The sequence below is a fragment of the Mesoplodon mirus genome, assembly GCF_964341445.2.
Source record: "Mesoplodon mirus genome assembly, chromosome: 19".
In the NCBI taxonomy this organism is placed as follows: domain Eukaryota; kingdom Metazoa; phylum Chordata; class Mammalia; order Artiodactyla; family Ziphiidae; genus Mesoplodon; species Mesoplodon mirus.
Window position 1 is genome coordinate 57,171,171 of NC_138995.1, and position 16,001 is coordinate 57,187,171.

A 16,001-nucleotide genomic window follows, 5' to 3' on the forward strand; every position below is an offset into this window, starting at 1 on the left:
CGCCCCCACCCCATGGCTTTCCATCATGTTTAGAATAAAATCCAGAATCCCGACTGTAAGAGCCTTCATGATGTGGCCCCTGACTCTGTCTACAGCCTCATCTACCATTCTTCCCCTTTTTTAAGATTTTTTTGATGTGGACCATTTTAAAAAGTCTTTATTGAATTTGTTACATTATTGCTTCTGTTTTATGTTTTGGTGTTTTGGCGGGGAGGCATGTGGGATCTTAGTTCCCTGACCAGGGATCAAACCCCGCACCCCCTGCATTGGAAGGTGAAGTCTTAACCACTGGACCACCAGGGAAGTCCCCCATTCTTCCCTTTGCTCACTGCTCTTCAGCTGCTCTGTCTGCCTTCCTGCTCCTGGAATATGCCAAGCACTCCTCTGCTTCAGGGCTTTTGCACTTGCTTTTTTCTCTACCTGGACTGTTCTCCCAAGTATCTGTATATATGTCCTTCATTTCATTTTGATTTTTGCTCAGCACCTCTGTGGAAAGGCCTTCACGATCAGTCTGACTAAAGTCACGTCCTCCATCATTCCAGATCCATGCCATGCTTGATTTTCTTCACTTTTTGAGATATTATATATCTCTTATTTGTTTGTCTGTCTCTACAAAATACAAGCTCTGAGGGCAGGAATTGTGTCTGTTTATTCACTGCTGTATTTCCACACCTTGGAGGGGGGCCTGGCATAATAGGTGCTCAATAAATACGTGTTGAATGAATGGTTCTCAGCAGGATAGATTGGAGCCTGTCTCTTTTTCAAGATTTGAGGCCTGGATGCTTAAGTGCAGTTAATGAAATCCAAGATCATTTCCCTGTTTTTGTCTTGTTTTGTTCTTCAATGATTCGGGGAGCTTCCACTGTCCTCTTTCATCCCGTTGACAATATCTGCCTTGTAGGCTGCGGGCCTCCCGGGTGCTTCTTGTTGGCATGAAGGGACTCGGGGCTGAAATTGCCAAGAATCTCATCCTGGCTGGAGTGAAAGGACTGACCATGCTGGATCACGAGCAGGTGAGATGTTCCGCTGCCTTATCACTCTCCTTCGCCATCTCCCCTCTTTGGTATAAACACGTGGAGATTTCGTGCCTTCCTACTTGCCCCTTCTGGGCTGTGAAAGAGGAGGGCTGGCGTCAGTGGCCTGTAGCCCTTGGAGACGGACAGCGCCAGCACCGGGTTTGAATTCAGCTCCACCATGTCCTACGTGGTCAACCAGTGGAGGCTCTCGTCTCCTCGAGGACCTTGCCCGTCTGTAAAGTGGAGTTAGCATCTCCCTTGGAGGGTGATTGTGAGGAGTGGAGGAATGCTCTTCCAGTTTGTACCTTTAAATCGCCCGAGTCACTCATTTAAAATGCAGAATTGCCCTGGGGCTTTGTTTTGGTGTAGCTTTCACCCCTAATGAGTCTACTTTACAAAGTCTGAGATAAGGCTCAGGAGTATATACATTTAAAAGGTGTCTCAGAAGAAAACAGACGTATCTCAGGAGATCTTGATGGAGATGCTTCACAGGCATTACCTTGGGAAATGCTGGATCAGAGAGAATGTGTATGGACCACTTAATGTAGTGCCTGCATGTAATAAGCATCCAATAGTTAATTATATGATAAAATGTTATTTAATTGATAATAGAACCATAGTGCCCAACCCCTATGTAGCTTTCTCTGACCTATCTTTTCTCCAAAGTGAAAATAACTGCTGCTTTGTCTACATTCTCGTGCCTCAATGACATTTTGGTTTTCTTTTATAGAAAATTTCAAATATATACAGAAGTAGAATAATATTTGACACCTCACCGACTTGGCTTCTACAGATACCAGTGTTTTGTTGATCTTTTTATTTATGTTTTCCCCTGTAGTTTTTGGGACAGTTTTTTAAAGCAAATTCCAGAAATCATGTATTTTTTCAGTTAAAATATTTCAAAAATTGTGTTGTCACATGATATTATTTGTGTCTTTTTTTCCTTTTAGGCAATGAACAGGGGTCCTGTCTCATGCTAAGTAACTAGCACACACAGTGTGAGGTATAGGCTCTGTAGACAAAAGTAAATGTTAATGAAATTTTTAAAAGCTCACCTTATTTGGAGTTTCAGGAGAAAATAATATCTAGAATTTTTGTTGTTTTAATTCTCCTGCAATACGAAGAGACAGATAGGTTGGCTCACTTAATATCACAGTCACAAATTGATTTTTGACTTGAATTCAAAACTTTCTAAGGAAAGAAAATGCCTGCAAGCAAGCTGCCAGATAATTAACTAACCCTCCCAGCTTTGACATCCCCCTGTCCACCAGCCACAGTGCCCCCTAGTGGCAGGAACACCCCATCCAGGGGAAGAATTTGTTTGCCTGTGTAGAGAGGGTAAGAGTGGAGACCCAAGGAGGTTCCAAAGGTTCCAAGGTTCCAAAACCTGGAGGCCGTTGGTGTGGAGAAACGAAACCACATGGGATGGTAGTTTCCTCATTTGGTTGGGAAGTCTGAGAATGGGGACTAGAGAACACCGAGGCCGTGTGATGTGGTTCTCTCATTGCCTCAGCACTGGCACGAATGCCACCCAGAGTTGGAGTCAGCCGTTGCCTCTTCAGTTTAAAGACTGATAGTGCCTTCTACTTGCCTTCCGCTGTAAGGCCTGACTCCTCTGACTGGTTTTCAAAGCCTGACACAGTGGTTCTCAATCCCATCTGTGCTTTAGAATATTTGGGGAGTTATTTAAAAATAAAAGTTCTCCAGGTGAGTCTAAAAGGCAGGGAGGGTTGAGAACCACTGGCTTCATATAACCTGGTCCCAGTCAACTTACCCAGCCTGACTCCCATCTCATAGATTTCACAGTTCGTGAACACCCTCTCTGGTGGTTCTGCCTTTTGTAGTTTGCTTGTGCTTTTGTCCCTGACTAGGAACGTCCCAGGAAGATGGTGCTGCATTTTGCAGAAGCTTTGGAATCATGAAGGCTTGGGCTCAAATCACACCTTCTGAAGCTGGGAAAGGGAATTAACCTCACAGAGACTTAGCTTGTTCATCTATAAATTGAAGATGCTAATTCCTGCCCCTTAGAGTTTTTCATTTCGTTTATGTCAGCAAGCATCCAAGAGCACCTGCTGCCTACCCTGAAGTAGTCTAGGTACTGGCGATAGAAAAATGCACAAGATTTGCTTCCCATCCTCAATTTTTTTCCAGAAACCAGAGCACGCTACCTGACTCAGGTTGTGGCATGCAGACATGAGAGAGACTTCCAGGAGTGCTGAGCTGAGTCTTAAAAAACAAGCAGAGGTTTTTCAGGGTTTGAGGAGCTGTGTTTTAGGCAGGGGACATTAGCACAAGACAGCATGGTAGAAATCAAATATAACAGTTTGGTGTTTTTAGAGTGTGAAGCCCGCAGTGCTGGGGGGGTTGCAGATTGCAGGTGAGGTCCAAGTCACGAAGGGCCAGCTGGTAAGCTCTGCTGTAAACTTACTTAATTCTCTAGGTGGTAAGGAGTCATTGAAGAGTTTCAGATGGGTGAGGGTTGACTGCGGCTTTGGGCTTTCTGTAGATCACTAATACTGTGTAGACTGTGGTTGGCACAAGATATGGGGCAGAAGACTACTTAGAAGGCTGCTTTAATAGTTTAAGTGAGAGATGAAAAGGGTCTGTGGAATGACAGTGGGGATAGAGATGGCGAGAAGCACCGAGAGGTGAGAGATGCTTCAGTGGTATAGTCAGTAGGGTTCTATATGGGAAAGCAAGGAGGAAGTACAACAGCTGACACTTACTGCAAGTGCTGGACGCTGTTCTAGGAGCTGTAGTTGTATCTCATTTAGGCCTCAAAACAACTCTGACGTGTAGGGATTATCATTCCTGCTTCACACATAAGAAAACGGAGGGAAAGGAAGTGAAGTATTGGCCCACCCAAGGTCACAGCAGTTAGTGGTACCACCAGGACCCAGGCAGTCCGACTCCTGGCAGAGGCCGTGCACTTAGCCACATCGCCTGGTGCCTGCTATCAAGGAAATGTAGAGGATAGGCAGACCAGGTTTCTGACTGTGGTGACTGGATGCGTCAGAGATGTGTCTGTTTGTTAACAGAGACAGCAAACATAGGAATTGGATTATGATTGGCCCATGGGATCTCCAGGAGGAACTTTCTGGTGGGCAGTTTAGCATAAGACTCAGATGGATCAGGAAGCAATCTGTACCAGTAAGAGCAATTTGAGAAATAACAGCAGATTTTGGTAGAAACTGTAAGGCATGGAGTTGTTTTATGGAGCTATATAGAGTGAAAAGATGAATGATTCCGAGGTGGAATCCTGAGAACAGCTGCACCTAAGAGGGCCCGTATAGAAACTGGAATGTCCAGCGGGGGAGGAGAGCCGGGAGCTGTGAGGCCAAGGAGTACCGACTCCCCCGGTGGAGTGATTAGTAGTGCATCACTTTTAGTACCATCCGCATTTTACATGTGATTCCCTCATACTCAAGGTCACACATTTCGGTGGTTGAGCCAGGATTCAAATCACAACTGTGAATCCAACCTGAATTATCCCAGAGCATGACTTTTAGCCGCTATGATGTACGATCTCTCTGTGTGTGGTGAGATCCCTGGGATGGGATGGGATGGGTCAAGCATACTGTTAGAGGGCTGGCCTTGAACGGGAGGAGGACCAGCTCATTTGCTTGGAGGGAAGATAGTAAGGGAGAGTGTATACTGTGGGTAGTTGGCAGGAGAGGAGGATTACTTCTGTTGAACCCAGTCTTGGTGAATGTGGGGGGGTCATACATGGAGATTCATGATTAAATTAGATGTTTGATGTGTGAAGAAATGCATTTTGAACAGTGGAATCTGTAATCCTACTGGTGGCTGTCAGGTGACTATGTTATCTGTCTTTGAGGCTCTCTTCTGCTGACGTCCAGCCTTATGAGTGAAATTATCCCTCCTTGTGTTGGTCTGATTTTAAACCACCTGTAGGCAGGGACTACATCCTTTAAATTACTTATGTCTCTCTCTGATTGCTTAGAATTGGGCACATGGTAGGGATCTGGTCAACTCTTAGCACTGATGATTATGTCATTTTGTTAGTTAAAAATTTACTTAAGAAAGCATGGACTTCTTTTGTTTAGAGTGAATTTTCATTATAAACACAAGGGGGTGCTCTTTAACCATCAGTGCCCAGTTTAAAAAAAAAAAAAAAGTTCAATGTCTATTTTAAAGCCTCAGAAGGAAAGAGTATAGGGAGTCTGCATTGGGCAGATTCCTATAGGAGCAGTAGTACTACAATTAGATGGTAGATATTTTAGTTATTCTTTAAGATGGAAAAGTTCATTTGTTTTTCCCCCCAAATTCAAGTATTTAAAAAAAAAAATTATTCCTAGGTATTTCCAGAAGACCCCGGAGCCCAGTTCCTGATCCGAACTGGGTCTGTTGGCCGAAACAGGGCCGAAGCCTCTTTGGAGCGCGCACAGAATCTCAACCCCATGGTGGATGTGAAAGTGGACACTGAGAATATAGAAAAGAAACCTGAGTCGTTTTTCACCCAATTTGATGCTGTAAGTTTCATAGAGAATGTAAAAGCTGCTTCAGGAATTCAGCAAATTAAAACACTAGTTGTATGTATACTAGGTACACTGGAGCATTAGAATCTCAAATCTGAGCTTTTTCCCAAGTAAGTTTTTAAGCTGTTCCATTCTTTAGTTTTAATATATTGCCCTAGTAGATTGAAGTCTTATATTGCCTTAGTGTATATGACTTATTAGTGTATTGCCTTAGTATGCTCAGTGTGTTGGTAGGCAGATCCAGTCTGTTGAATCTGCTCTAGCTGCTTGTGAGTTGCTGCCTTTTGGTTTCTTCTTTGGGCATATTTTTCCCAAGACCAGGTTTTTGGTTTTTTTGTTTTTTTTTTTAAGACCAGGTTTTATCATTGGTGTTTTGTCTTCCTTCCAGAATTTTTGCACATAGCTTCTATACATTTTATTGCAAATGTTTTCTTCTGAAAACTTAACAAGTTGGTGAATTTCTGTAGCAGAGTCTTTTTTTTGTTGTTAGAAATACCAAACTACAGCTTGCGTTTTGTCTTTAAAAAGAGCACACCTGATCTTGGTCTGTCTCTGTCTCTTTCTTGCACACAACCACTTTGACCATGTTGCCATGGATAACTAGACAAAATCACTGTAGTCTTAAGCCAAACGAGGCATATCCAGCCTCATTTGATTTCACTGCCAAATCTTTGCAGAGGTGAAAGGATAAGTTAAATTCTGTTTCAGTGTCTATGACCTTTCAGACATGGCTCCCGGTACCCTGGAAAAGCTTAACAAATGTTGGATAACCGTGCAATAGTCACAGATGATGTACTTGTTTTTTAAATGAAGGGCCCATTATGTGAGAGGTTAGAATTTGGGTTTGGTAGTTTTGTTTTTCACACTGTTGTATTTCATATGTGCATCTGTTCAAATGTGGGCTTGGAATGATGGATCATCTGTGCATTTTGTCCCTTAAAATTTTTTTTTTATTCTATTTTGTAAGTCTAGGTATTGGAACATTTTCCATTTGGACATAAGTCATCTCTTCATTTCTTTATCCGTAGTAACCACATTTGGTTTACTCTAGGTGTCCTTTGAACTTCTAGCAACTAGAAGCTTTGTTAGAACTGAAGCATGGGGCTGTTGCTTGTATAACGCATGTGCACAGGGCAGGTGTGACTTCCTCATATTTGAGCCACGTTTGACTGGTCTTCATAGGTTTTCACGCTCAGTTTTGACTGCAGGGCTCCATTCGGTTAGTTGATTGCATGTTCAGCTGCACCTGTCTTATCTTTTAGGTTTGACTTTTCCTCGGGTGACTGCATCCTTTGAACGGCAGCAGAGACACACGTTGCTCTGTGAGCGTTATTTCAAAATTCAGGCTGCCAGACAACAGCAAGAGGTTTATCAAACGAAAATCCTTTTGTAATTTCTTCTCCAACTTTCTATGTTCAGAAGAAAACATGTGCAATTTAGAAGTTGTCTTCTTGGCCCTGATCACAAAGCTCCTCCCGAAAGGTCGTGTTCTGTGCAGTAAAACTTAGCCATTTCTAATACCTCAACTTACTGGAACACAACTTAGAGGCCTCAGAGCAACATTGATAATTCCACTGAGTGAATCACCGGTCTCATTGTCTAAGTCTGAATTGGAGGTCACTTGGGCTGTAACCTTTTCTTTTGTCCTTAAATTCAGATAAAGTTTCACATCGAAAACTGTGGAAAAATAATCTCAACAGGACTTGTTTATTTTCTTTATCTTAACATATCAGTCAAAAGAAGGGGGAAAAATGCCCTTGTATTTAAACATGACCTTTGGGTAAATTTAAAAAACTGGTTTTGTTTCTTGCTGTATCTTATTCAGATATTAATAGGTTTAATGATTTAGAAATAACTTCCTCTAAGTTATATTACTGTCTTTTCCTTTTCCTGAAAACTGTGAAATGTGGTTTATATATGTTCATGGTTTAGGGGAAATAAATTCATCGAGTGCCTTTTACTTAATAGCTAAACACGTTTCATTTTGGTTGCAGAAGGTGAAGTGACCGTCTCATGATTTACATTTTCTACACACTGAAACCTGCAACTTTTCTTTTGTCTTCTAACCATAGCATCCAAAGAACCTGTTGTACCAGTTTGAAACTGGCTTTAGCCATGCCCAGAGAGACTGTTCATTAAGGTGTATTTAGACATCAGGGCGGTGATTCACAGTCTGCACAACTCACACCCAGCCACTTTCATTCTTTCTGCAGGTATGTCTGACTTGCTGCTCCAGGGATATCATAGTTAAAGTTGACCAGATCTGTCACAAAAATAGCATCAAGTTCTTTACGGGAGATGTTTTTGGCTACCACGGATACACGTTTGCCAATCTTGGAGAGCATGAATTTGTAGAGTAAGTCTGGGGAGAGGAGGAGAGAACATAAAACCTTTTCAAAATGTAGTTCTATTTACTGGTAGGAAATGAACCATTTAAGGAAAGTATTTAACTATAATACTTAGAACTTTAGGAAACCAATTCATTAACAGCTTACTGAATATATAGATTCTGTGCTCAGAATTATAGGAGATGTGGCCCCTGCCTTCCAAATTGATGGTCTCCTCTAGAGCATGAGGAAAGCAGTTCTAAGGCGATGGAAACACCATGTGGGTATCTGATCAGTTTGGACTTCAGGTGGTGAAGCCACACTTTCTATTCAGGAAGAACCCGCTCGGATTGTAAACATTTGTTCCCCAGCTGGGGCTTGCGTGTATTCAGGTTGAGAGATGGTAACATGAGGACTAGTTAGATGGGCAACTCTGTGGGCACACTCAGCCGGAGTCTACCTTGGAAGAGCTCCAAGGTCTAGAGACTGCTCTGGTGGAACAAACAGACTGCCTCTCATTTTGAACATTGAGGTTACAGACCATGGTGATTCCCACATAATGAAACCTGTAGTGTTTTGAACTTGTAGCTTCTAGATGAAAGATGGCAGATGATACCAGTACTGTAAAACTACAAGAGTTGGTTTTGGGGCTGTAACTTTTGACCACCACCCTTGCCGATGAGACATAAAGAGAGACCCTGTGTGGTAGGTGAAGCCTCCTATCAAGAGTCAAGAACTGCTTTCTTTTGTTCAGCTTCTTAGGCAAGTCACTGAACTTTGTCCAGTCTGCAAGTCTCTTGCCTGTAAAGTCGAGATGGGGGAAGGACAAACATGTTCAAAATCTCTTGTATCTCTTACATTTTATGGCTTTAAGAAAATCTAGTTCTTTGGGCACCTTATAAATGGATAAAGAAGTCACAGTAGAGAAAAGAAGGCCAGATTATTTTAATGTGAGCTCCCCGTGGCAGAGAGGAGGAACTGAGTTCAGCTCTTTATTTCATGATTCAGGTGGAACATTTACAAAGTTTATTGAGAGTATACTATGTGCTAGGCAGTGTGCTAAGCAATTTGTTATTTCTCTTCTAATAATTCTTCAGGGATTATTACTCCCACATAGCAGGTAAGTGAGGCATCAGGTAATCAGTGGCTGGGCTGGGGTTTGAGCCAGATCTGTATGAGCTTTTGCTCTTAACCACCATCCCATTCAGTGAGCCACTGATGCTCTTCTTGTTCTCATGGCATGATTCATAGGGTAGAACTCGATTCCCTCCCCTTGTCACCCTCTAGGGAGAAAACCAAAGTTGCCAAAGTTAGTCAAGGAGTAGAAGATGGACCTGATACCAAGAGAGCCAAACTTGATTCATCTGAGACAACCATGGTCAAAAAGGTATGTGGAGGATGTGGAGGAGAGGGGTGGTGTCAAGGGTCAGAAGCCCTGGGGCCTTGGAGGCTACGGGCCATGACCATTGCCAGCAAGGGAAGCAAGCATGTAGTCCTGAAGGGGGGAGTCTGGACAGACTAGGCCCGCGCTTGTCCCATTTAAAGGGGCAGCTGTGCTTGGTGCCAGCCGGCTGTTGCTGTGAGGGAATGTGGACCTAGTGATGTCAGATGTGATTTTTCAAGAGAATGAGAAAGAAAGATTTTTTTCAATATGCTCTGTCCCAGACTTTTTAATACCGGCAACCTTTTTGCATGCTGCTTCCATCCACCCTGTAGAGACTGAAGAGAACATGCCTGCAAGACTTACCTGCTCTGTGGGCCCCGGATTTGCACCTCTGGTGTATGGAGCAGCATCAGAAAGACTGTTTCTGAGCACAGGCCCTTACTCTTATGTTTTTTTTTTTTAAACTTAGGTCACTTTTATTATTGCTACATCTATTTTTTAAATTATTTATTTATTTGGCTGAGTCAGGTCTTAGTCGTGGCATGTGGAATCTTTTGTTGCGGCACACGGACTTCTCTCTAGTTGTGGCACGTGTGCTCTAGAGCTCAGGCTCAGTAGTTGAGGCGCACGGGCTTAGTTGCCCCGCGGCATGTGGGATCTTATTTTCCCCACCAGGGATGGAACCGCGTCCCCTGCATTGGAAGGCGGATTCTTAACCCCTGGACCGCCAGGGAAGCCCCAACTCTTATACAAATTTTTTGTTTTTTTTTTTTCAGATTGATAGACAATTTAGTAAGGTCCTAAGTGGGCAGGGAGACAGTTTCAATTTGAATTGCTTCATTGCTTTTTTGCTTTTTTAAAATAAAGTTTTTGGTGTTTTCCCACCAAATAACCTTTTACGAAGAAAGGTCTCAGTGTTGACACGTGTCATCAGATGTGTGTGTGTATATATATATATATATATTTTTAATGTAGTTTACATTAGGGGCTTAGTCTCTACTAGGACTGGTACTGTAATTCATGTTACAGAAAGAGGAGTGGGAAGGGAATCAGTAGACAGATGATGGTTTTGTAGCTAGCGTTGGAATTTGAGAAGGGAATCCATGCGATGGGGAAAAAAACAAGATGAAGTGGCCAGAATTGGTTGTGTTGAACCGAGAGGAAAGACATGGCCAAGCCCTTATTTACTCTTTGCTTTGTAGATCTAAATGTTGAGAAAGAAAAACAGCTGGTCAGGGCGTCGAGTTAAAACTGCTCTAAAGGGGGGATTCTAAGAGTGCAGAAACCACAAAAGAGACTGCAGAAAACCACAGAAGTGGAACTCTTTTGAGTTTCCAGCAGGGCTGCGTTGGAGATTTTCGTTTTCTTGCTCTTTATGTTTGTATTGGAATAGTTTGTTGCTGTGAGTGTGATACAGAGGAATTATTAAGCCCTAATTTTAGTGTCTATTCACAGGACCATAATTATCCAGAGTGAACATCGGTGTTTTGGCCAAAACTTGGGTCTTTTTCTTTCTTTCTTTCTTTCTTTTGGAGGCCCAGTCAAGCTTTATCTGAATAGCTCCGTGAGTTTGGTGGGGGGAGATAAATTGTTAACTAAGGGAGGAGTACAAAAGCAGCTTTGTGGGTGCTGTCAATTTATAAATCACACCCTCTTACAAGTGTGACACTTGGCCTTGGTGTGAAGGGTTTTATGGCTTAAGGGCCCTCTCTGATTGAGGCAGGTCTTTCACATTCAAATGGAGAGAGCCCTAGCTTTGTTTGCCCTTCACAGCTGGAAGTTTCCTGGGAGTCAATTCTGATGGTGCCCACTGGGGCAGATCTGGAAACCTCTTTTGGGAGCCACTTTAGCTAGCTATGAGGAGAATGTGGGCAGCCCTGGCAGGCACTCGGCGGCCTTCGCGTACCATTCCTAGGGCTCTTCAGTCACACAGCTCTTTGTGCGGCCTCTTCCTACATGGGGCCCAGTTTGAAGGTATCAAAATATTCCCCAGCTGACATTGTTAGTCAGCTGTTGCACTGGGACAATTCAGGCTTGGATTCCAACCCTGAGCCCTTAAGGTTCCAAGGCATTCAGTGCATTCCTGATGACAATCCCTGGGATTCCAAACCTTGTCTTTGTGCGGCCTCACCGCGAGCGCTGTGGAAGGACCGGGCTGAGCAGGGTCTGGGCCTTGGCTTTGCCACCTTGCAGTAACACGCCGACTCCATTTTGGCAGTGACTACTCCACGATTTCGAAGTTTTCCTCCAATTCAAAAATCCCTTGATTTAGATTCTGCCCTTTCAACTAGTTGGGTTATGCTCAGCATGCAGGATGGGGGTGGGGAAGCAACCACTTCCCGTTTCCTGTGAAAGGCTTCTGGTTAGGGTTCCCTTCCCCTCCCCCTTTTCCTTAGGTTCAACCCCGTGTTGTGAAGCCACTTTTGCTTCAAGGTACACATTGTGCTCCTAAATTAGAAACGTTAAAAAACAAAGAGGAAAAACAGAGCTTGTGGTTTTCACACCGTCTAGGAAGACACTGGCTGGGCCTTTCTATCACCTGTGCCGTCATGATAAATGCGGCAGTGGGAAAATGCCCAGCCCAGAGATAGACATGCAGTAGTAGATTGTTAGCTTCCTTTGGCGCCCAGGAGAAGTGATGAGACAGATTTCGTCAGAAACAGGTGTTGGGCATAGACCAGATGTGGGCTCTAGTATGCAGGAGATAAAGGAGATTGCAGTGGTTTTGTGATGAGGAAGTGACCGGAAGGGCTTCCCAGAGGAAGAATTGCTAGAGTTGGCATGTGAAGGACAGTCTGCCAAGCACCAAAGCCAGGACCGGCATCCAGTCACAGGAAATAGGGTCAAGAAAAAGCACAGCTGTCAAGACAGAGTGACTCTGGCTTCCCTCACTCCAAGCAGCGAGCCCTTTCTGTATCTGCAAAATGCCTGCTGTGGACAATGCACTGTATTGGGTGCAGGGAAGCAAATTAACCCTCTTGTCTCTGTTTACAGCTGACACTAAAGCCAAGAGAAGTTAAGGAACCCCGCCCAAGATCACACAGCAGTGTAAGAAGGAAGGAATAGGTGGGGAGAGAGCATAGGCAGTGGCGAAGGGCACAGGCGCACCTTACCGCCCACAAGGTGAATCCCCTTGGAGTTTCTAGGATAACTTGAAGTTTTGTGAGGATGGTGGGATGAAATATGTGAAAACTGGGATCACTCCAGAAAACTTTAAAAAGCCACCAATGTGCTCCCGTGCTGCTGTTCATATTTCTTTATTGTTAGGGGCCTGCCAGATAGGAGTAGATAGATGCCTGGTGGTGGGTACGCGCCATAATAGCTCTTTAAAGATTAAACATAAAGTAGAATTTGCTTCTGATATGCTAAGAAACTACAGATTTAATTTTACCACTGCTTCTGATGTAGTGGGTGACTAATTTGGGCACTGTAATCCTTTTTTCATGAATTAGTTGTGAAATTCCACAGTTGAGGAGTGATTCATTATTTTGATTTCCCCCTTTCTGAGCAATTTGTTGACAACTCTCTCATCCTCCTCTCACCCCCATCCTTAAAGCAGCATTCCTGATGACTGACTACTGTAGTTCCTCCTCTTTTCTGTGGCACGTTGATTTGAAACGCTGGTTACACCTCAGATTACTTGTCAGGGTCTCCCTCGTTAGAGTTGAAGCTCCATACGGGCTGGGCAGTTCTGTTCACTGCTCTGTTCCTAGTGCGGTGCCCCGCACACTTGTGTTCAGGAGATTTTCTTTTAAATAAATTTATCTATTTATTTTTGGCTGCCTTGGGTCTTCGTTGCTGCACATGGGTTTCCTCTTGTTGCAGCAAGCGGGGGCTACTCTTTTTTTTTTTTTTTTTTTTTTTTTGCGGTACGCGGGCCTCTCACTGTTGTGGCCTCTCCCGTTGCGGAGCACAGGCTCCGGACGCGCAGGCTCAGCGGCCGTGGCTCACGGGCCCAGCCGCTCCACGGCATGTGGGATCTTCCCGGACCGGGGCACGAACCCGTGTCCCCTGCATCGGCAGGCGGACTCTCAACCACTGCGCCACCAGGGAAGTCCCCAGGAAATGTTTGTTCAGTGTAGTTGTGGCTGTTCCAGCATCATAATGTGACCCAGCTCTGGAGGAAATTATTGTCATTGTAAAAAGGATTTATTCAGTTCACTTTCTTTGTGATCAAATAAATGGATTAATGTTGTAGTACATCAGTTCGCATAGTTTAGGTTATTTGAGCTGAGCTGGGAGAACAGACTTTTAAAGAAGAGAAGGTTCTTGGCTGGGAATATGTAGAAGTCAGTCATTGGGTTGCCTAGACCAGAACCTGCAGCCCAGAGAGGTTCAAGACTAACTTGTCAGAGAGTCACTTGGTTCGGGGAGGGGAGCAGGCAGGGAGGTGCAGGGTGCAAATCGCAGAGAATGTGGTGGACTGCTGATGGTAGGTTTTGCAGGTCGGACAGTTGTGGAGTGTGGGGTGGGTGCTGGAGGTGCCTTGTCTCACCTGAGAGAAGTTTCTTGGGTTCTACGGATGAGGAAGAGGAGTCCCTCCCATCATCACAGCACAGTCTGGTCTTGTGTGTATGTGTGTGTGTGAGAGTGAGAGAGAGATACTCAATATACAGAAATCACACGACATCAATGCAAGTTATGGGACGTAATGGTAAAACAAATACTATCCAACTTAAAAACCAAAACGTTCCCAGTACTGTTGTACCAATCTGGGTGTTCTTTCTCTGTCTTCTCAGGGCTGCTGGTACATTTGTGTGGATTTAATAAGGTATCCAGAAGGGGTGGATATAGCCCTGCTTGGCATGGTGTTTTGTCATGTGTTTGTAAATCTAAACAGTGGAATAAAGCTTATTAGGTGGTGTTGTAGGTATAAATTAAAAATGAAATTGAGAGCGATAGAGCTAACCACCATGTACCCACCACCCAGTTTAAAGCATAAAACATGACTGATGTGATCGAGGCCCCCTGGTTATCGCTCGCCAGCATGAGTAACTACTGTCCTCAGTTGTGGTTCTTATTCTGGGCATTTCTTCTTACCGCACGTGTTTGTTTTTCCAAGTAACATAGAATTGTTTGGTATGCTTTTTAACTTCTTAAAAATTGGTTTTGCATTTTATGTATGCTGCCATGTGCTTTTTAAGAGCAGCTTTATGTTTGTGAGGCCATCTGTGTTTGTGTGTGGTTCTGGGGCTTCGCTGTCCATTATGGTAGCCACCGGCCGCATGTGGCTATTTAAATTAAAATTAATGAAATTTAAATTAAATTAAAAATTCAGTTCTTCAGTCTCACCAGCCACATTTCACATGTTTAGTAAGCGCAAGCGGCTGGTGGCATCCATATCGCAAAGCACCAACGTGCAGAATGTTCTTGTCGTCCTTGCAAGTTCTCTTGGACAGCAAACACTGCAGGTTTTTTTGTTTGTTTTGTTTTTGTTTTGACCATAGAGTATCTGTTGTGGGAAAACATGACTATTTATTTATTCTCCTATTAATGGGCATTTAGGTATATAAGGTTTTGCTCTTACAAATTGTGCTGCAGTCATTGTGTGTGTGTGTGTGTGTGTGTGTGTAGATAATCTCCTTGGGTAAGTGTGTGATTTCTCTAGGATATAGGAGATTTAGGATGTGCACATCTTCAACTTTACTAGACCCCAAAAAATAACGCTCAAGTCGTTTCCTCAATTTACATTCCAAACCCAGCAGCATGTAACAGTAACATTTGGTAACTTCAGGCTCTTTTGCCACTCTGCAGAGTGTGAAAACTGTCTCGGGTTGTAGTTGTCAGTCGTTAAAATGCTCTTGAAAACTGTAGTCTCCCATGAGTAGGTGTGGAAATTAGACCTAGAAATCTCTAGTTTGAAAGTTGTTTCAATTCTGATTTACATTCAGCTTTACATCCAGATCTGTATCACTTGTTACAGATGTTCAGCCTGATCTAAAAAGTAAAGTAGGTTCACAAGTCCCAAATGTGGAAAATACAGAACAAGTTGAGAAAATGTGAACCCTGTTACCTAGTGATGTCAGTATTCTTTTTATGCATGTACATAATAAATTAGAGCACTAATTAATATATATTAGTACATGCAAGACATGTATAATGATCTAATGTAATATATGACATACGTATGTATTGACTTTTCCTTTTTTCACTCCATATATTTTCATAAGCACTCCTCAAATCTTTATGTCTACTTTGGAGAGCATGATTCTATTCTATTCTGTTTATTTTTTTATTGACATATAGTTGGCGTACAATTGGAGAACATGATTTTAAATGGCTGTATGTGTCGGTCTTCCCCTTTTTGCCTTGCCATGATCTGTTGAGCCAGTTTCCTATTGCATAGAGGTTATTGCAGTCTCCCACTATTCTAAATGGCCCAGCACAACCCCTTAATTTGATAGCTGATAGACTGTGTGGAGAATTCATCTTTATATTTATTGTTGGGCTTTTCGGCAAATGAAAAGCAGGTAGGTCCTATCACTTCAGGGGTATTTATTGAAAATCTAGTCCATTCAATGCTGTGCCTTTCACTGTGGTCCCTGCCTCAGGAAGCTGCTACCCATCTGAGGAGAGGGGATCAGTTAACGGTGTGAGAGGGCTTATTATTATTCTTAACTAGACTCTCAGATTGAAATCATCAAGGCCCAGAATCGTCAGGGGAGAAAATGGACAGTGGAGGGCAGTGGGTTAGGCATTCGAGGCAGAGGGATCCATAGCCAAGAGCATGGAGGAGTGGGAGGGACGAGTGAGCTGTGAAAGTTACCTTCATTCG

At 43.4% G+C, this 16,001-nt stretch overlaps 1 protein-coding gene across 2 annotated transcripts in view; it reads left to right on the top strand.

Moving 5' to 3' along the window:
• Positions 1-16,001, top strand: part of SAE1 (SUMO1 activating enzyme subunit 1) — a 68,307-nt gene that overhangs the window by 12,100 nt on the left and 40,206 nt on the right. For both annotated transcript variants that reach the window (XM_082606836.1, XM_082606837.1), the window contains exons 2-5: positions 902-1,013; positions 5,336-5,509; positions 7,729-7,871; positions 9,130-9,229. In XM_082606836.1, the coding sequence (XP_082462962.1) occupies positions 902-1,013; positions 5,336-5,509; positions 7,729-7,871; positions 9,130-9,229 (529 nt within the window). The remainder of the gene's footprint in view (positions 1-901; positions 1,014-5,335; positions 5,510-7,728; positions 7,872-9,129; positions 9,230-16,001) is intronic.